The 22,283-nt window shown below is 39.0% G+C and overlaps 1 protein-coding gene across 2 annotated transcripts; it reads right to left on the reverse strand.

Moving 5' to 3' along the window:
- Positions 1 to 1,724: 1,724 nt before the first annotated feature.
- On the reverse strand, positions 1,725 to 20,636 carry LOC143888215 (protein LIKE COV 2-like). 2 transcript variants are annotated; one of them, XM_077392573.1, is made up of 7 exons: positions 20,460 to 20,631; positions 11,776 to 11,828; positions 11,573 to 11,682; positions 10,439 to 10,606; positions 8,161 to 8,258; positions 2,472 to 2,598; positions 1,832 to 2,143 (listed from the first exon to the last, which is right to left on the reverse strand). In XM_077392573.1, the coding sequence occupies exons 1-7, from the start codon at positions 20,568 to 20,570 to the stop codon at positions 2,043 to 2,045; spliced, it is 768 nt and encodes a 255-aa protein (XP_077248688.1). In that variant the 5' UTR covers positions 20,571 to 20,631; the 3' UTR covers positions 1,832 to 2,042. The 2 variants fall into 2 exon arrangements, with proteins under 2 accessions (XP_077248690.1, XP_077248688.1); XM_077392575.1 differs by lacking the exon at positions 10,439 to 10,606 and having other exon boundaries at positions 1,725 to 2,143; positions 20,460 to 20,636.
- Between the last annotated feature and the right edge of the window lie 1,647 nt (positions 20,637 to 22,283).

Here is a 22,283-nt window from a genome sequence, read left to right on the forward strand (position 1 = left end):
CTCCCCTTTTCCTTTCCTTTATATCTCTTCCAAAAAATGGTGATAATAAAGTGAAGGTCCCCTCTCAGCTTTCCGTCCAGGCCCACACCTTATATTCACCAAAGTAGACAATCCAAGCTATTCATCCATGGCCTGCAAATGCATAATCATAAGGATATTCATTTTCAATGGAAATTTTTTTGCAATAGGGCCCTGTTTGGATTGCATGAAAAACATTTCTTATGGAAAAAAATTTCTTGTGAAAATTTAGAGGGCAATGGTGAAATTATGGTTAATTTAGAGGGGTATTATCCTAAATTGATGGTCCCACTAAGTAAAAAAAATTGAATAGGGTTGGTTCAAGTTATCTTTATTCGTGTGAAAAAATCCTTTGCTATCTTTTTCCAAAAAAATTATGCAATCCAAAAGGGGCCTCAGGATTTATTCCAATCTCGTCTAGGTGAACGAAAATGAACATGACCTATGTGCTTGGTGATCGGACTGTTGATCTGATAGGCCATCACAAGCAACTTAGCGGGTCTAGGTCCAAAGCTAAAAGGAAGACCTCAACCTCAAGGTTGAGTCATACAAAAATCAATGGCCTAAAAACATCTTGAAAGAATTCTTTTTTCATCATCATAGATTAAAGCTCTAGAATCATCTGATTGAGCGAGACTAAGGACAATAGACCGGATTTGTGATGGCCAACACTAGTTATGGACCATGCCACAGTACACATGGCAATGAATCCATCCTCACCACAACCATGAAAAACTAATCCATAGAATATCAGTTGCCCCAATTGTGTGGGAGGGGCTGAGGAGGGAGACGGAGCGAATTGAGCGTGCAGAATTAGTGATGGCATAAAAATTTTCTAAAAACCTAATGAAAAGAAGAATATTTATTTACGAGAGGAAAGTGTTCCTGAGCAAGGCGATGGAGAGGGGCGACGGGAGTATGAAAAGCTCCTAAAAGTGTTCCTGAGCTAGGTGATGGAGAGACTTGAGAGGGGTGAGGGGAGCATGAAAAGCTCCTAAAATCCACGAAAGCATAAAACCAATTGTAAACAGATACGCTAATTTGAGCTCTAGCTAAAAAACACATGTGGCACCAAACTTTGGGGGGTCGCATCCAAAGCATTCATTTAGAAGGCCCTTCCATGGATAGGATGTACCAAAAATCAGATCGTTAGAATCATCCTAACCCAATCAAAGGTGGAGGGGAAAATGGGTGTGTCCATGTTTCTTTCCCCCTCCACAAATGGTAGGGTTAGGATGATCTTATATGGCTGATTTTTGCTGCACACCCTATCTATGGAAGGGCCTTCCAAATGAATGCTTTGGATCACCCAAAAAATGTGAGACCACGTGTGTTTTTGAGCTCTAGCTCAGATAAGCTTATCTAGCTAGAGCTCAGGAACACTTTTCTATATTTACAATTGGTTTTATGCTTTCGTGGATTTTAGGAGCTTTTCATGCTCCCCTCACCCCTCTCAAGTCTCTCCATCACCTGCCCATATCTCACAACCGGCCCCACAAGTATTCCATGGAATATTTTTTCATGGAGGCCAAACAAGGCCTTAAGGCTCTGTTTCTAAGTAAAACGGAAGTAAAACAAATTTCACACCCATTTTTAAGTAAAAACTAAGCGTAAAATAAAAAAGGAAATGATGCTTGTTGCAAATAAGAATAACTAAAAAATAATCTTATTTGCAAACACAGAGCAATTTTGGTGGTATCCAAAGAGGCCCTTAATTTTTTCTCTTTTGCTCCCTGTAAATGTAAAACAATATAACATTTGACAAGATACAAAATTGCATCACCACGCACATTCTGAGACAATGCAAGAACCATACAAAATAACCCATTAAATTACAAAAATGAAGCTCTCATTGACTCAATTCTCTAATCCCTAAAACCTAATTATAATATACAGAGAAGACATTCATTTAAGTACCCCTATTATCATGCACATTAACAAACAAAGCTGAAAATGAAAGATTTCCATAACCCTAAAACATGGAGACAGTCGCAAAGTTACCTGACAAGATCCTGTCATCTCCACTATATTATTCTGTTCAAACGAATCCTATCGTTTTGACGTGGTATCCTTTCTTGGGGAGCAATTACTTGTGGCATTGTCATACCCCCCGAAACAATGATCTCTGAAACATCACAAAAAGAAATTTGAGATGAAAATAAGGACGATGGAGAGAAAGAACTCAAACACTGATAAAGCACAGAACTGCTTTTTTCATTTTATTAATTGAAGGGATGCCCATTCACAAAATGAACTTTGTATTCAGACAAAAGAATGAATGGCCATTAGTTATTTTCCTTGTACTTGACAACATTCTTTCACAAAAAGAGATCATGAACTAGAAAATCCGTGCTACAAGACACGCATGGAAGTTTCTATCAGTGCTTCCAAATACAACAAAGGCAAAGAAAAGAAATAGTACGTATGAAAAGAAGAAGGAAACAATAACATACCTATCCCTTCTCGAATAGACAGGTTTGGTCTTATGATTTCCTCGGAGTTGACCAGAAAAATATCACCAATGTATAGATGGTTTGTAGGAACATAAACGCTACATAATTCTTCATCTCCAGTATCACTCTGCAGTCAGCAACAATCTCAGCCAAAGGGAAGTAAACTAGTAAGATTCAACTTGGTGGTGAAAAGCTTCATGTTTTAACTTAGCCCTATGTTACCCTGACACATTTGCTTGGAGGCAACATGTTGGCATAAAAATGCATGTATTCCCACAATAATAGTCCTCTACCTTCTTTATATCAACAAGTTAGGACAGGTTTCTCCTAATATAACATACATCATCCACTATTTATTAGTAGCATGTGCAATCAAGGAAGTGTTTATAATCTACAATTAAGCATCGAAGAAATCTCATCATAATTAAATAGCTGATATCAGCAAACCCTTGTTTTGATATTACTCCCTTTATTTTTAAACTTCCCTGGCTGGATTTTGATAGATTGTAAGAATTGTGCCAGCCAACGAGGAAAGTGTAAAGAGAGAAATGCCAATTTCCAAACAAGGGTGGGAGGTTACCAGTCTCCCTTAATTAATTTCACAACAATAGAAACCTCTGTTGCAATGCCAGAAGCGCTCTGAAATCAATAGTACAAGGGCCCACATGTTCAGACCATGTGGCTTTATCAGCAGTAGTTTGCCACGCATATTTGGACTAACCACCCAACACACATAGATATAAAAGTTCCATGGATTCTGGCTCTTTACCGTTGGAAAAATTAGAAAAACATGACACTAAGAAGCAAAGAAGAGTTAATTTGAAGAATAACATATGCTTAAAACAAGATAGTTTTTTTTTTTGAAATGGCTTAAAACAAGATAGTTGTTTTGACTTGAAACAAGATAGTTGTTTTGACTAAAAACTGTATCCGATACTAGTTTCGGTGACATATTATTTTGGACACAATACATTGGTCCTAAATAAGTATTTTGGTATAATAGCTTTGGGCCTACATGATACGTTAATGATTCCTGGACTTAATGAAATCATAATTGGAACTTTTGGATCTCCTGTTCATTTTATGCTCAGCCACACATGCCCTAGAATGAAATGGGGCTTGCCAATGCGATAATTAATGAGAGACTGGATGTTAACAAAACAAGCATTTTGGGCCCCCAACAAAAAGAAGAAGTAAACAAGATAAAAAAAAAATGTGCACAACCAGAATTGGGCATTTTCAGCAAGATTTTTTTTTTTGAAGATACATTTTCAGCAAGATTGGTTTAGCCTATTACCACATTGGCCCACAATTTGTCCATGTTAAGTCACTTGGTGAATTGTATGCAACAGTTGCAAGCAGTGTTTAAAAACACGGATGTGAAGCAGACGTGGCCAAGAAAAATCCTTGATGACTCGGCGCGGATGAGACCAAGAACGCGGTTGACGTGGTCATAACTCAGGAGAGTCGAAGGAATTTTTATTGACTCGGAGGAGTTTTTATTGACTCTGTAGGGCAAAATGCGGAATGCGGAATGCGGATGCGGTGCGACGCGGAGCGCGGCCATGGTAAAAGGGAATCGACTCGGGTGAGTTCCAATTCGAGTCAATGAGTTTTTAAACACTAAACATTGGTTGCAAGGTTAGTAACACTTCAATATTATTTAAAATATAAAAGAATAAATAACACCTTCTCCAACAGCTTAAGCTTTTGGAGTAACTGGTCGTTTCACATGGTAACAAAGCAAAGGTCTAGAGTTCAAACCTCCATGATGTCAAAAATCCACATGCAATGGTCAACCCAAAAGTGGGGCCACATGTGCCACATGTGCCACGTGTAGGCCAACCCAAAGAAAGAAGGGCCAATTGTGAGGGGGAGTTTTAAAGTATAAAAGAATAAATAACACCTTCTCCAACAACTTAAGCTTTTGGAGTAACTGGTCCTTCTCCAACAGCTTAAGCTTTTGGAGTAACTGGTCGTTTCACAAAAACTATTCTCAATTCCAAAGTTATGTTGATCTTACAAATGGAAGAATACCACCTCATGTGTTTCACAACCTAGTGTGGATATTTCTTGTGATTTAGGAGCCATCATATGCCCCTGAGCCTCATGGATCAGCCTGTAAGGAGGCTAATGCGCTAGCAGATGGATCAGCCTGTAAGGAAGATAAAATGGCATTGACTATTTGTCTTTTCCATCCTTGGTTGGCTATTGGATACCTGCTAGTTTTTGCATTGCTCACTCCGTTAATGCCTCCTTACATTTCTCATGAGAGACAAAAGTTGAGTTTTCAAAAATAAAAGAAACTCATTTGTGCATTGATGAATAAAGGTGTTGTGAAACAACCAATTACTCCAAAAGATTAAGCTGCTGGAGATGGCGTTACTTAATCTTCTATACTTTAACACTCGCCCTCACGTGTGGCCCCTCTCTTCTTCTTTTTTAGGGTTTGCCTCAATGTTTAAAAACTCGTTGACTAAACTCAGAACTCGCCAGAGTCAGCTCCCTTTTACCTTGGCCGTGTTCCGCATTGCACTGCATCCTTATTCCACGTTTTGCCCCACAAAGTCTATAAAACTCCTTTGACTCTTCAGAGTTATGACCGCGCCAATCCCATCAACCGCATTCTTGGTTGCATCCGCACTGAGTCGACAAGGATTTTTCTTGGCCATGTTTTGCTTCACATTCGCATTTTTAAACAATGGTTTGCCTACACGTGGCACATGTGGCCCCTCTTTTGGGTAGGCCATTACATGTGGATTTTTAATATCAAGGAGTTTTTAACCCAAGACCTTTTGCTCTGATAGCATGTGAAACAGCCAATTACTCCAAAAGCTTAATTTGTTGGAAATGGCGTTGTTTAATCTTTTATACTTTAATAGGTGTTATATCGGAGTATCGATTAAAGCAACAATAAGCAGGAAATGAAATAGCATGATTGACATAAATAGTATGAGTCTAAGGATGAAAATGTTGGCATAGTTTTTGAGAACATTAGTGGAACAAATATAAAAGGGATTTGCTAGCGTCCATCGTAAAAGGCATTTCGCGGATGGTCTGTTGCATGTCAGAGCAGCCGCCAAGGCTCATTTTTCAGAAGATTTTGTCTCATTCATGAGGTGGCTGCTCTAACATGCAACAGACCATCCACGAAATGCCTTCTGCGATGGACGCTAGCAAATCCCAATGTAAAATTATCAGGGAGATTTAATTTATCGTGTTCAATTATTTGCTACTGGTATCACCACAATTACATATTGTCGCAATCATATCGGGAAGTATGTGGGTGGGTGGCTTTGGAAGGGGGATGGGATAGGAAAGTGAGGTCCAAAATTCGAAAGAGGATAGTTGATTTGCAAAAAGTGGTTAAGAGGAAATACTTAAATCTTCATAGGTTTGAATTTTAAACCCATAACGACCAATCTTCTCTAATGATGCAAATAAGGCATGCCTACTCAAAGTTCAGGCTTAAGTATAAAACGAGCTTCAGATTCAATTTAAATGCTAGAATATGTTACACAAGATTTTTAGCAAAAAAACAACTCAAATAATAAAAAATATTGACTCAGGTAGTATCTTTTTTTCTTCAATTTATTATTATATATATATATATATATATATATATATATAGAGAGAGAGAGAGAGAGAGAGAGAGGAAAAGGATTGTACGGTCGAGCGTACCAAGCTTATGGTGCGCTCGAGTGCCCAATCACATGTGGGCCCACTTTGTTAGGATGATCCAAAGCATTCATTTGAAAGGCCCTTACATAGATGGGATGTGTACCAAAAATCAGCTCCATAGGATCATCCTAACACATCCATTTGTGGAGGTCAAAATGGACAGACACTGTTTGTCCACAAATCTGCCCATTTTTGCCCTCCACTTTTGGAGGGGTTAGGATGATTCAATGGAGCTGATTTTTGGTACACACCCTATCTATGATAGGGCCTTGCAAATGAATGCTTTGGATCACCACAAAAAATGTGGGACCCATGTGATTGGGCACTCGAGTGTGTACCATAAGCTTGGTACGCTCGAGCGTACAATCCTTTTCCTCACACACACACACACACTAAGCACGTAACTTTCCATTTTGTCATTCGCCTTTCTAGGAAAAGTTTTCTTGGAAAAGCTTTTCTTTATGCCTCATGTTTCATTTTGATAGTGAGAGAGAAAAACTTTTCTTTATGCCACATGATTCATTTTGATAGTGGGGGGCCAACATTATATCTAAGCATAGCATAGGTAGGGGCCACTATTTTACACTATCCGATGGTTTCAACAAATCTACCTACACCACATGCTATGATGGTGTGGGGCCCAACATTTTATGACCATTCCTAGCATGGGTGGGCCCCACCAATTTATACCTCATGTTATCGATGGAATAGGGGCTACCAACTATACCCAAAACTATGCTTAGAATGGAGCCTACCATTTAACTCCTAACGTTATTATGAGGTGGTGTCCACTATTTCTACCCAACCCAATGAATTAGGGAGGGGCCTATCATTTGACACCTCATGTTTGATTGTTTGGGGCCCACCATTTTACTCCCATGCATAGCATGGGCCCTGAATACTAGTGATAATCTATGTTTATTAAATTTTTCCATTAAAATACATCTATTTATTTTGACATTTAACCATAAAAATACATCTATTTATTTTGACATTTAAAATAAATACCTGATAAATTCAGAGAAGAAGAAAGTCATGATGATATCTGGTACTGATAATTGTTAATAAGCTAAAAACCAACTCAAATAACAAGTTAAACACATCAACTTGAAAAAAACAAACGCTGGGTGTCCAACAGCTTAGATTGAGAAACTTGTTTGAACATGATTGCATGATAATGTGGAGATGAGAAACTAAGATTATGTCATGAAAAAAACCACACAAGCATCCCATGTTTTTCCATAGGATACAACAAACAGCACAAGCGAAAAATAAAGAAATATTAAAAAAACCTACAAAAATATGATAGTTGTAGTTGATTTGAAAGAGAACAGTTGATTTGAAAGAAAACAGTTGATTTGCAGAGTGGTTAAGAGGAAATACTTAAATCTTCATAGGTTTGAACTTTGAACCCCATAGCAACCAATCTTCTCTAACGATGCAAATAAGGCATGCCTACTCAAAGTTCAGGCTTACGCTTAAAAACGAGCTTCAAATTCAATTTAAATGCTATAATATTTTACAGAAGATTTTTAGCGAAAAAACACCTCAAATAATATAAAGTATCGACTCGAGAATTATCTTTTTTTCAATTTATTATAAATGATAATCTATATGTGTTTAGTAAATTTTGTTATAAATATACGTCTATTAATTTTGATATTTAAAATAAGGGAAATGATTTCAACGCTCCAATGTTTTGATAAACATACGCTCCACATGTTTGTCGTGTAGTATTTAAAGGGCTTTAAGAGCTTTTTGAGAACTGTAATAATCCTCTGACAGTAAAGCCCTTTAAATACTACACGACAAACATGTGGAGCGCATGTTTATCAAAACATTGGAGCGCAGAAATCATTTCCCTTAAAATAAATACCCGATAAATTCAGAAAAGAAAGTCACAATGATATCTGATACCGATAATTGTTACTAAGCTAAAAACCGACTCAAACAACAAGTTAAACGAAAAAAACAAATACATTATGATGGGAGGTGCCATATTAAGTACCTGAAGCACAACTGATGATGTGATAAAACCGAATGCATATTCACCAGCACGTGGATGACGGATTATGGCAACCTCTTTAAAAGCCGTTGTATTTTGGTCTGCGAAAGAATAAGCATGTTATATCATATCCATTAGAACCAAGGTTTAGAAGGTTAGTTGCCCGAAATTTCAGCTATTGTTTAGGGATTAACCAACCACAATACTTGAATTTTAAGGGCTGTTAATGCGATATAATAGCAAGATAAATAGATTGCAATTATATTGGATCAGTTGTTAGATATATGATAGTTGATTGAGGGGTAAAATATAGCAATTTCAGTTATTACCAAAAACGGTCTTTCGATAGTAGACTGATACATAAGATCGCATGTGATATACCCAGGGGAAAAAATTGAAAGAACACGTACACAACTCCTCCAACTTTGGGTGTCCAACAGCTTATATTAAGAAACTTGTTTGAACATGATTGCAGAATATGATTCAAGAAGTAAATGTGGAGATGAGAAACTAAGATTATGTCATGAAAAAAAAACCACACAAGCATCCCATGTTTTTCCGTAGGATACAACAAACCACACAAGCCAAAAATAAAGAAACGTCGAAAAAAACCTACAAAATATGGTAGTTGTAGTAGATTTGATGCAACGGCTATGGAAGAAAATCTTAGCGACAATTAGAAGAGATACAGAATGAACAGCACTTTGAACTGTTCCTATAGGCAAAAGAAGAATAACCCAAAATAGAAGAAAACACACACACACGCGCACGCAAGCACGCACACTATCTCTCTCTCTCATATATATATATATGAGAGAGAGAGAGACGCACAATTTTATTTCATTTTGACAATCTTTTTTTTAATGATAGATAGATCCCACTTATTAAGTAAAATGTCATTAAGGTATTGATAAACTAGGTTAATGGTATGTAGGCAGCGTTTGGCACCACAAAGCCACAACACACTCGAACAGTCAAACCCTATCTTGACTAAGCCTCTCTGTATTGGATTTAATAGCATCAGCAGCTTCTGCTCCCTTTTTTGCAGCCAGGTTTTGCTTCAAGTTGGCAATGTTCCTGTCTATGCTTTTTAACTTTCTATAAGGCCCATCTTTTCAGGAAAAATCGCCTGCATATTTTTTTCAGGACTGTGGGGCACAAGTTTAATCTCTTAGCAGCCAGTGTTATAGGAAGGTGCAAATAAGGAACGAAATCGATCAACTTCAGTTTCAGAGTTCTCTCCCTCTGTACTGCAATGCTGCTCTTCTTATGGGTTCACCTCAACGTTGTTGCTGTGGCTGTTGCTGTTGTAGAGGTTCGAAGTTGGAGGAGATTGGTGCTTGCATCAACGTTGCTCATCAAGATGCACAATGTATTGTAGAAGGCGGAAATTGTGTCATGCACTAGAGTTAATCCTTCTTGCCCGGGTCTCACCATATTCTACCAAGAACTGTTTCATCTTTTCCATAGTATGCAGCATGAAATCGATATGATGATGTTCTACATTTACAGGAGCTCCATTGACAGCATATTGAATCTCAAATATTCCATGATAGAGAACGCCAAATCCTCCATGAATCTCCAGCTTTATTGTATGGGTGCCATTGGTGTGAATTACAACTCTAAGTAATTCGCAATAAGCACAATTCAACTGATCGGGTGCCGTCAGCATCAACGACGGGTAGCTAATCTCATTATCCGCATTCGACATTATCGGATTTGTTAAAGTATAAAAGATAAATAACGCCTTTCTCCAACAGCTTAAGCTTTTGGAGAAGTTGGTTAGTTAACATGGTATCAGAGCCAAAGGTCTCGAGTTCAAACCTCCCGGATAGCAAAAATCCACATGCGATGGTCGACCCAAAATGGGGATGTCTACAGTAACCTAGTTGCATTAACTGCCAAAATGTCTTTTCTTTCTTTAAAAGTTAATTAGTATCAAAATGTAATAGCTTGCACCCACTAAAGCCCTCAAGCATGGTATGAATTGTTAGTAGAAGAGCCAACACAAGCCTTGGAAAGGTATACTGTTCCATCGATGGAACAGTTAATCAAAACATTTCAAATGTCTGTAGCAGCAGCATGTGCTATGCATCCTTAAAATATAGTGGCAAGAATATTTATCAACCAAAAGTTTCAAAAAAAAAAAAAAGAATATGTATCAACCAACCTTGCAAGTATTACATTCAAATGCATAGTACATCTTCCAAAAATAATTGAAATGTCCATAACTTTCAAACAATGAATGATAAATATCCATTAAAAAGAATTAAGATAATACCTGGAGAAATAGCAGAACTAATTTGCTTCGAGGCTGAATAAATGTGCCTTATAAATGGCATTCGCTTAATAAACCATTCTCCAAGCCAGAAAATAGTGGCACCCATCCATGATGATACAAATACACCAACGAAAAATATAAAAATTACAGATGTGACAAATCCAAGCCCTGCAGTGTAGAACAAAAGGGTTTACGAGATGGAACACCCATCCATGATGATACAAATACACCAACGAAAAATATAAAAATGAAAGATGTGACAAATCCACGCCCTGGAGTGTAGAACAAAAGGGTTTACGAGATGGAACAAAGGAACAAGTACTTCAGAGGGATTGGTACAGCTCATTCCACCCTTACGTAAATTTCAGAATTATAACAAAATGGTACTGAGTAATGTTGCAGACCTCGAAACCCAATGAAATCTATCACTACACTTCAGTTGTGAACTACAAGAAAACTCTATTAAATTTGACACCGAATCAATAACATACATTAGCGAACTGAAATTTGAGATACGATGAAAATACAATTCAATGAAAGACTTTAAAGTAAAAGCAGGGAACTTTCATTACAAGAGTCCATACGATCAGTCTGGACACCGGCTCAAGTTTAGAAAAGGAAACGTCGTTTTGGGAAGGCGATGGAAACTATAGAAGATAGTCAGTTCTCTCCCGGCTTCAGCTAATCGTTACTATAATTAAGCTGACTTAAAACAATAGAAGTATACAAAATTGGTACATGGCCAATCTACCGTTAGATCCAAAATACATTAAGAATACATTTCACGTCTTGCATCACTCCCCATCATTCTGGTTCATAGATGTTGATAGTTAGCCGTGCCTAATCTACTCCAGTGAAGGTGCAGTAACCTGAAATAGAATGCCTATCTGTAGCAACCTCCCTAGTCGGCATCTAAAAAGGCACACTTAGAACTGTATTGCATGCCCGCCTAGAACTCCTAAGTTGGACAATTATATTTGTATTGCCGTGGCAAACTTTACCAACTCAACTAGAGGTCAAATCTGCCCTAGACTCAAAATTTAAAATAACAAGTATTGTAGATTACCTTAGGAATAACTAAAAAGAGAAAAGTATGCCAACAAAAAATTGTTTGATAAGGCTTTAAAGGCTTACCAAATAAGTTGATGCCAAGACTCTCGTATATTGGGCTGAAGAAACCATCAACAAACTGAATAAACCACCATGTAATAAAAAACGTAATTGCGACCGGAAAAAGCACTACACTGCAATATCAAAATTAAAACCAAAATCAGACATGAAAGAACCAAAAAAGGACAGAAAAAATCATATTCACAAGCAAGAACTAGGTTTATCACCATCCAGTCATGAACTTCTTTGAGACCCAACTCTGGAGAACAACATAGCAAGCCTGATCAAGTGGAACAGACAGGGGTGTGAGACAAATAGATAGTTTCAAGATTACATATGAAGTCAATAAGCAGACAAACAAGATTGATCAAGTTTGGCCTTCTTGCATGACCAAGCATCAAACACATGTATGCATATGGGCAATGTGTGCACGCGTGCATTTACATAGAATTATACACACAAAAGTACCACCATATGTATGAATGCATTGTTGCCAGTGCAGACTTTGCACCAACAGTACCAAAACAAGCATATTTTTTAAGAGTTCAACCAAACCATCTGACGAACCTCTCCACACATTTGGCTCTTAGATATAGAATGTGGAATCACAATGTGCTATTAAAGAAACAAGATTGAATCAATTTATCTAGTGTCCATTAGCATTTCAAATATTGTATGGAACACTTAGTGCGTGTTTGGCGTACCGTTTAAAACACCGTTTGGCGTTTGAAACACCGTTTTGGGGCCAAACGGCCGTTTGGGAGTGTTTGGGTGCGCAGCCATCGTTTGAAAGGCCGTTTGAAACACCGTTTTGAACCCTCAAAACGGTGTTTTGCAAACGGATGGGAGGTAGGTCCGTTTGCAAAACGCCGTTTTAAACGGAGTTTTTGGGCTGTGGGTTTTTACATGTTTGCCCTCACCAAAACCCTTTTTTACGTATATGCGCGCGATTTTATGCGTTAAGTCAAATACCAAAAAAGTGAGGGTGTTAATATCATTCTTGATGACACAAATTTGTTAAATTGTTAATATTTTTTTCAAAACAAGGGGCTGCTAATATCATTATATGATCTCTTAATTTTGATTTTCTAAAGACAAAAGAATTAAAAGAAACCCTAGTTTCTTACTTTCTTCATCTACTTTGCAAAATTGCAAACCCTCTCACGCCTCACTGCCTCAGCGCCTCCACTCGTCCGTCAAATCTGGCAAATCCGGCTGTTGAGAAGAAGAACCCCAAAGGTATAGCCATTTATTTTTTTAGCAATGATGTTTAATTTTAATAGTGTTTGAATGGGATCCTAATGACCTTTTAATATTGGGCCTAATGAGAGAGTAGTTGAGTTACATTGAGGCCAACCAAACAATGCTCTTTTTGGTCATTTTACCACTAAAACTCCGTTTTGGGGCATTTGCAACCAAACACACAATACCTCCGTTTGCCGTTTAAAACGCCGTTTTGATCTGGCCAACCAAACATGAAAACGTCGTTTGGCAAAACGTCGTTTTGAACCAAAATGTCGTTTTGCAAAACGGCGTTTTAAACGCTATTTCAAACGGTACACCAAACACACCCTTAGTGCGTGTTTGGCGTACCGTTTAAAACACCGTTTAGCGTTTGAAACACCGTTTTGGGGCCAAATGGCCGTTTGGGAGTGTTTGGGTTCGCGGCCACCGTTTGAAACGCCGTTTAAAACACCGTTTTGAACGGAGTTTTTGGGCTGTGGGTTTTTACGTGTTTGCCCTCACCAAAACCCATTTTTACGTATATGCGTGCGATTTTATGCGTTACGTCAAATACCAAAAAAGTGGGGGTGTTAATATCATTCTTGAGGACACAAATTTGTTAAATTGTTAATATTTAATTCAAAACAAGGGGCTGCTGATATCATTATATGATCTCTTAATTTTGATTTTTTAAATACAAAAGAATTAAAAGAAACCCTAGTTTCTTACTTTCTTCATCTACTTTGCAAAGTTGCAAACCCTCTCACGCCTCACTGCCTCAACGCCTCTACTCGTCCGTCAAATCCGACATATCCGTCCGTTAAGAAGAAGATGGAGAAGAACCCCAAAGGTATAGCCATTTTTTTTTTGGCAATTATGTTTAATTTTAATAGTGTTTGAATGAGATCCTAATGACCTTTTAATATTGAACCTAATGAGAGAGTAGTTGAGTTACATTGAGGCCAACCAAACAATGCCCTTTTTGGTCATTTTACCACTAAAACTCTGTTTTGGGGCATTCGCAACCAAACACACAACACCTCCGTTTGCCGTTTAAAACGTCGTTTTGATCTGGCCAACCAAACATGAAAACGTCGTTTGGCAAAACGCCGTTTTGAACCAAAACAGTGTTTTGCAAAACGGCATTTTAAACTCTATTTCAAACGGTACGCCAAACACACCCTTAATATATTAAGGGTGATGATATTTTCACCCCCCTGCAGTACTTGCACACACCCCTTATGATGTGATTTGACATAAAGTTGCCCACTTTTCACGTCAGATCAGGTTATAAGCGGGGTGTGCACGTAACGCAGGGGGGGTGAAAATATCATCTCCCTATATTAATTAGGATTATGCAAGTTAGTTGTCTGATCAATGAAATATTAAGTGTATCATTAAGAGAAATGATTTGGTAAAATGCTTGTCTAGCATCCTGTAATTTCCATGTTGTGAGGCATTAGGACGGAATCCCTCCAAATGCAAGAGTAATCTCTAATGTCTCTACACAAGATGGTCAAAACAAGCATTATCTCAGAGGTGTCTGAGTAGGCTTGATGGAGACCATCCTTCACGGAAAAAAATGAGACTAATTATAATAGTGGGGTCCATTAAAAGTGCTTTAGGGTTTTATTTATTTCGTATAGGCATAATTGTATTTTACCTTTGTAATGGTATATGGGTTATATTGCGATTCTAAATTTTAATGTGATTTAGATGAGTTAGTAATCTATTTTAGTTGGGGTTTCCCTATTCGTATCAATATTCACGAGTCCCTATTAGCCCACATGGTAATATTTTTTGCTAGTATTGCAAGGGCATCTCACAGATGGAAGCCAAGGCATCACACGAAGAGTATGTAGATCTCACATCTACAAGAATTTGCAAGAGAGCAAGGAAATTCTTTTCAGTCATTCATCCATAATTTCGATGGCAACAACTATCTTTGATTCCAACACAACTATCTTTGATTTCCTTTAGTGTGATATCCTAGGATTGGTGTGAAGCCCTTTGGATCATTGGTGTGATTCCAACAAATTTATTTCATCCTGTTCCAAGTAAAATGCCTTGATCCCCTTTAATGTGATGCCTAGGGGGTATTCTGTCGTGGACTTGTAGGTGTTAATATCTATGGTAGCTTTGTCTATCTAGCTAAAAAATCTTCTAGTTCTTCTCTTTCTCATAGCCAACCATTAGATCTTTAGTTTCTCATCTCTTATGCATCTAATACAATTTAGAACTCATTCCAATCCCCACAACCGGTTTTAGAACCCTATATTTTATTCTTCATCAATAAACCCAATGTTTTCCATTCATATTGTTTGAAAAATCTCAACCACTAACTTTTCCAACCTAACTCTTCATCAATTCATGGCTGCATCTAAATCCCATAGGTGATCATGTTAAATAAAATGCAACTCAGTTTGGTCCATCTTTATCTACGTTGTTAGATCTTAAGATCGTAACCAGTCCATTATCTATCCCATTGTACACGATCAGTTGCCTTAAGGATCAGATCTGCAGATTTTTGGCACTGTGTGGTTTATGTCCAGTTGTTCAAAAGTAAATGCTCACATAACAAAAATTGCATTCTATATAAATAAGCATCAAATCCTTCTTGTGAGAAAAAAAAAGGTTAGAATTGAATATAATAGAATACGAACTTATCATAAATTTTCATCACTTCCACTCTATAATTATTTATATTCTTCACTGTTAGAATTGGTTTTCTTTATTTAGATTATATTTTCTTTATTTAGGTTATTAGCATATTTAGGGTTTCATTATTTTCCTTTTCACATTCTGCTTATTTTGCTTTCCCTAATTTCTATATGTTAGGCCCAAAATTGGTAACAGATGAGGCAGTGACGAAAGAGCTGATCTGGCGAGTCCTGGTAGTCCGAGCTGGCTAATTAACTATGGCCTGCGCAAGGGAGCACCCGGTCAAAAGACCAACCCGGAGTCGTGCTCCGGTTGGGCCCTTCGACAGTTAAGTCAGTAATGGGCACAGAAAAGGAGAAAAGCCAATTTTAGGGATTCTCACTCTTGAGGATTCGATCCTTACCTTTGAGCCTTATGAGGCCTTTTATAGTGAAAGCCTGAGGTAGTTGAATTATCTGCTCCAAGACAGGTGGCAGCCCATGAGTGAGCCAAATTTTACCTGCCCTAGGTGGATTACCTGGCTACGCCTGAGGCTTCTCAAGCCAACCAGGATTTCTGGTCATCTCAAGCCGACCAGAATACAGCGCGACAAATCTCTGATCATCTCAGGCCGACCAGAAAATCAGGTCATCTCAAGCCGACCAGGATACAACGCGACAAATCTCTGGTCATCTCAGGCTGACCAGAAAATCAGGTCTTCTCAAGCCGACTAGGATATAGCGCGACAAATCTCTGGTCATCTCAGGCCGACCAGGATTTCTGGTCATCTCAAGCCGACCAGGAGGCTTGGCCGAGCAGAATAATTCTCTCCATATTTCTGGCCGTCTGAAGCCGTCCAGGAGGCATGGCCGAGCAGAATATCTCAGTCCAAATTTGTGGCCATCTGAAGCCGTCTAGGAGGTATGACCGAGTAGAATATCTCAGTTCATATTTCTGGCCGTCTAATGTCGGGCAGGAGGCATGGCCGAGCAGAATATTTATCTCCGTATTTCTGGTCGTCTAAAGCCGTCAAGGAGGCCCTGGCCGAGCAAAATGAAACTTCACTTTTCGGTCATCTCAAGTCGTGCAAACCGCCAAGAGCTGACTGTGGTAATCCATTCCGAGACTCATCACATTCAACCACTCATGCCACCGCCGGCCGAAACAGACACTCGCGAGGAAATTTCACCTCACATGCTTCCCCGAGTCACTAAAATGACTCGAGGAACCGGGGGGAAATGATGGGGTATAAAAAGTCACCCCTAATTAGTTGTCGACACGTGGCCCACGAAATGGCCCACGCAGAAGTTGACACCAGCCTCAGGCGTAGCCAGGTAATCCACCTAGGGCAGGTAAAATTTGGCCCACTCATGGGCTGCCACCTGTCTTGAAGCAGGTAATTCAACTACCTCAGGCTTTCACTATAAAAGGCCTCATAGGGCTCAAAGGTAAGGATCGAATCCTCAAGAGTAAGAATCCCTAAAATTGGCTTTTCTCCTTTTCTGTGCCCATTACTGATTGTCGAATGGCCCGTCCGGAGCACGACGCCGGTTTGGTCTTCTGACCGGGTGCTCCCTTGCGCAGGCCACAGTTAATTAGCCAGTTCGGACTACTAGGACTCGCCAGATCAGCTCTTTCGTCATTGCCTCATATGTTACCAATTTTGGACCTAACAGATTGGCGTCATCCGTGGGACCCTGAACTAAAAGCTGTTCAAATCCCCTTCATAATATGGCAGGACGGATGACTGCTCGAGTACCCCCTGCACTGGTGACCAGACCTGAAACGCATCGTAGGACTCGAAGCAAGCGAATCGCCTCACAGGTGGTAGCCCCCCCTGCAACAGCGGAGCAAAGCCCGGTTCCTGAATCCCGCTCCTACTCCCGAACAGATCCAAATTCTCTTTCAACAGATGACAACTCTTGTTGATCAGTACAAAAACCTGATTCAACAAGCGCCACCGCAACACCCCCTAGAAGCCTCCCGACCTGTGCAGGAAAGGTCGAATGCCCCCAGGAGAGAGCCTATACCTCTCCGCCGAGATCATACCCACCACTTCTCAGGACGAGTCCATCACTCCCGAATAAGACATACGCAAACGGAGCCTCATCACTGTCACCGGTCACCGGTCACCGGTCACGGTCACGATCGGCGCAGAGGCGCCCAGCCAAAGGGGGAAATGATGGGGTATAAGAAGTCACCCCTAATTAACTATCGACACGTGGCCCACGAAAGGGCCCACCCAGAAGTTGACACCAGCCTCAGGCATAGCCAGGTAAAATTTAGCCCACTCATGGGCTGCCACTTGTCTTGGAGCAGGTAATTCAACTACCTCAGACTTTCACTGTAAAAGGCCTCGTAAGGTTCAGAGGTAAGAATCGAATCCTCAAGAGTGAGAATCCTTAAAATTGGCTTTTCTCCTTTTCTGTACCCAGTGGCGGAACTACGTATTGCATTGGGGGGGCCACGGCCCCCCCAAAGATTTGCAAAAAAATTAAATATCTATTATTTTATAGTTTCTCAAGGGGCGAAAATATCAATTCCCCCATCTAAGCCATCTCCTTATCCTTATCCTTATGTTACAAAAAGTAAAAAACTACCGTATAAACTTCCATTTTAGCCTTTTAGGAGAGTTCTCTGCTGAAACTTGGAAAGGGAAGTGAATAAGTGATCAAGTGAATATTCACCCCATTATTTTAAGGGGACCTCCATCCATATACTCTCTATTTCTAAACCCCCTTCAGCAAAAATGGTAATCGAATCGATCTCTAAATCTTTCATTTCAATTGCTTTCTTTATTTTAGGTTTTAGGGTTTTGTCTTTGCCTCATATGGTTTTCCTTTTCTACATTTGCATTTTCTAATCTAGAGTCGTAGTTCTTCTAAGTTTTTTGGGTTTCTATGAATGTCATCTCTTCATGGATTCCTCATGTTCTGTTAGAATGTCAAAAGCTTGTGATGAAATTAAGTAACTTTTCATATGAAGAAATCAGAGTGCAGCATGTATTTGTTGAGCCAACTCATCACAAAGTGGGACTAGGGTGGAAATCATGTTGCAGTATGTAAAAACCTGATTCAATCAGAAAAACCATCTGGGGTAGCATTGGGTTTATAAGTCTATCCGGTTTTCCCATGAAAAATCTTGACTCATCCGACCCAAGTTACAACAGAAATGGTAAGATTGGGAATAAAGCGGTCGCCCACCGTATATCAGTTCCAATCAAAGTGTAGGAATTCCAATCCCAATTACATGACCAAGCACCAGTAGTGAGGGAAATATTAATAAGAGTAACTTATTTTGGCAAGGCTACTGATATTGGCACTTCCATGTTCTGATAATTGAACTAACTCATCCTCTTTTATTAGGGATTTGCTACTGCCCATCACAGACTGCATTTAGCGGATGGACTGTCGCATGTGAGAACAGCCATCTCACGAATGAAGACAAAATCCATCTGTTTGGCTGCTCTCAAATGCAACAGCCCATCCACCAAATGCCTTCTGTGATGGATACTAGCAAATCCCCTTTTATTATTTATGCAGCTTTGAAACGTTATTACAACTCCCAAAAAGCTCTTACAAGCCAATTAAAACAGAAAAGACAAGCCATTTATGCAACTGTTTTATGGTAGTGCCAATATCTATAGCCATACAAAGAAACTAGATTGCAAGAAAAGCATGTTGCCAAAAAAAAAGGAAAACCATATACTCTCTATGGATGTTGGATATCATTAGATATTTGTTTCCTAAGCTTTTTTGAGCCTTTTATTTACAAAGATGGAGAAAGGTGAAAGAAGAGTAAGGCCCTGTTTGGATTTCTAGGAAAAACATTTCTGATGGTAATTTTTAGGTGTTATGGTTATTTCTATGATGCCATCAAAAAAATAAAAATAAAAATTGATTGGGGGTTATCAGTTATGGTTATTTCTATGATATTCTAAGAAGTGATTTTTCAATTCTGTTTTATCATTAAAAAAAAGTGATTTGTCAATTCTGTTTCGATCACAACTAGGGGTGAGTTGGGACAGTTCTCTTTTAAAGCTGTCATATGTGAGAGTCAAATATTATTTTGCTCTTATTTTTAAGAATTCTAGCGTCACCAGGTATGAGGGTTGGTTAGTATCAAGTTTTTGTCTCTTGCCACTTTCAATGTTGGCTAACACGTTCGCATATTCATGGAGTTTAGCATACTCTTCGTGTATTGAAAGTCCAATCATAGTTTTAATTCATTAGTTTAAATTTATGGTTTAACTTTTTTATTCTATGAAAGTGTGTGTGTATCATGCATTTTTTTTACAACTAGTCCGCCCCCCCCCCCCGGTGTAAATTCCTGGTTCCGCCCCTGTCTGTACCCATTACTGACTTCACTGTCGAAGGGCCCGTCCGGAGCATGACTCCGGGTTGGTCTTCTGACCGGGTGCTCCCTTGCGCAAGCCACAGTTAAGTAGCCAGCTCGGACTACCAGAACTCGCCAGATCAGCTCTTTCGACTGCCTCATCTGTTACTAATTTTGGGCCTAACACCGTATAATGTAGATGTCGCATGGCTTTTGGGCAAGGAATAATCAAATTAAGTGCAGTTTGCATCTTGGAGGTCGAGTTTCCTCGAATTAACTCATTGGAGGTCTGAGTTTCCCCGAATTAACTCATTCTTTCCCTTTTTTCTATCTTCTTCTTCCCCATTTTCTTTTCTGATAGAACGGTGTTCTATCATTCACTCCTACTAGAATAACAATTTTCTGGATCATATCAAACCCTAACCCTAACCGTTACTACACCCTAACCCTAACCGTTACAAAAAAAAATGTCACTGGATTTAGCAAATGCAAAACCTATAAGAAATCTGCATCAATTTGAGAAAAAAGAGAGATAGAAAACAAAAATCCAATCTGAGATGATCCGCGAGATGAGGGATTTTCAACTACAAGTGATATTAGAATTTGTCGCATGATCGAAAGGAATATCCGCCAAAGCAGCAGATCCATGGGAATGAGAAATCGAACGAGAAAACAGGATAGAAAAAAAAGGGAGGAAATTGGGGAGAGTAACCTTTCTAGTGGAAGATCCAGGTGAATTCGGAGGAGATTTGGCGGGATCCTCGGGATCTTCGCCTCCTCCTTGACTGAGAGGTATTGACGTGGATTCTTTCTCTTCTGCCATTTTCCCGTTTTGCAAGGAAACAAAGTATCGCCCCGAGATCGGTGAGGGTATTAAAAGTTAAAACTAGGGGCTCCTTTGTTTCTGTGAAATTACGAAATGACCGTGACCTTCCATAAAGAATTGGCCTAATTACAGCTTGTGGGCCCACTGCCCGTTTAAGTGCAGAAATCAGCCTTTCACTTTCTTTTAAAGGGCTGAGATTAAAAAAAACATTATGTTTTAGTGTGAGTAATCTCAGCCCTTCACAAGAAAGCTAAAGCCTGATTTTTTTATTACTCAGCCCTTCACAAGAAAGCTAAAGGCTGATTTTTTTTAGTATTGATTTTGGGTCCAGAATCGATTACTCAAAATTAAACAAACTTGCGAGTCCAATTATCTGGTTTGGATTAAAAAATAATGCACAGTGGCAAAACCAAATTTTGCTAATTGTGCTAATCCATCTTATCTTTTATCATGTAAAAGTTATTGCAGTTCTGGAGAAGTTCTCTAAAGCCTGTTAGAGAAGAAAAGACAAGCTGGGTCTGTGTAATTATTAAAACAGTACCTTATTATTAAAAACGAGGCCTCGGTATGTAAACAGGGCCTTAGTATTCACTCTGATATGAAAGGGTTGAGATTAATCTCATTATAATGCATGTTTTTAAATGGATAATGATAAATTAGCACCCTAATAATTCGCACCCCTTTAAAGGATGGTATGTGGTTTAACGCTTTTTGAAGTCACTTCAGTTTAAGGGGAGCAAAATATCCTACAGGGGGTTCGAATTTATCACCGCCCTTATAAATATTCACCTTTTGTAGAGTGAGACTCTCTTTTTTTTCATGATAAATCGGCGTCTCTAAGTGGTGAGAGAGGGGCAAGATACGAGAGAAGGAGACAGATTTGAAAGGGCACGATTGAGATGAGCTAGGAAAAAGTTGACCCTATTTCAAGTAGAGTTTTTGGTTTCCTAATTTTTAGTCACTTTCCATCACTTGGAGGCCCTAGTTTTGTGATTCTCAACCACTTCACCCTCACCTCCACTCGGAGACACCGATTTATCATGAAAAACAATCCATGGTAGCCAATCGTGCCCTTAGGAGCAACGGGGTGTGAGACTAGCTCTATTAATAGGGCAAATAGCAAGCCAGGATTTATTTTATTTTAAGATCAACTCTTTATAAAAAGTAGGGAACAGTTTTCTTAATATAGATAAATGTGCCTGAGGTATCTTCTTGCAAATAGCTTCTCTGGGCTGTCAACTAGAACTAGGGTATGTGTATATGTTGTTTGGATGGGTGTTCCTAAGAAAACATCTCCATAAGCTCATGCTAGCTCTTGATTTGTGGAGGTTTAAAATTGACGGCTATAAAAATGGGTCCACTATGTGCCTCCACAAAGTCAATGGTTAGATGATCCTATGGAGATGATTTGTCAAGAACATTCCATCTATGTTAGGTCATATAGAATGAATGGGTTGGCATGGCTGATGCTCCAGAGCTATCCGAGGGATACCTTTGAAACATCACCCCCCTCTTAATATATTTTAAAGACCGGACACATTCTTGATTGTATGTAAAACAAAGGTGATGTTTTCTCGTCTTTGAGAGATTGGTGGGAAATATTGGTTGGTTTTTATCTTTCACACTTGCCCACTAAGTAGGAAGACCGTCATACTAATGTAAAGAGAAAGGGCAATCTACCATTTTTGGGACTGAACCAAACATTAGATC

Source organism: Tasmannia lanceolata, unplaced genomic scaffold (genome assembly GCF_043159265.1).
Source record: "Tasmannia lanceolata isolate RefF3 unplaced genomic scaffold, GAP_Taslan_0.1 ptg000012l, whole genome shotgun sequence".
Lineage (NCBI taxonomy): Eukaryota > Viridiplantae > Streptophyta > Magnoliopsida > Canellales > Winteraceae > Tasmannia > Tasmannia lanceolata.

What these genes read in the sequence shown, in the direction of transcription:
- LOC143888215 (XM_077392573.1), bottom strand. Translation starts at nt 20,570, where the DNA reads ATGGCAGAAGAGAAAGAATCCACGTCAATACCTCTCAGTCAAGGAGGA. An exon ending in CTGGATCTTCCACTAGAAAG is followed by an intron (nt 11,829 to 20,459) that starts GTTACTCTCCCC and finishes CCACTTGATCAG; the next exon opens with GCTTGCTATGTTGTTCTCCA. An exon ending in GTCTATTCGAGAAGGGATAG is followed by an intron (nt 2,144 to 2,471) that starts GTATGTTATTGT and finishes GTGATGTTTCAG; the next exon opens with AGATCATTGTTTCGGGGGGT.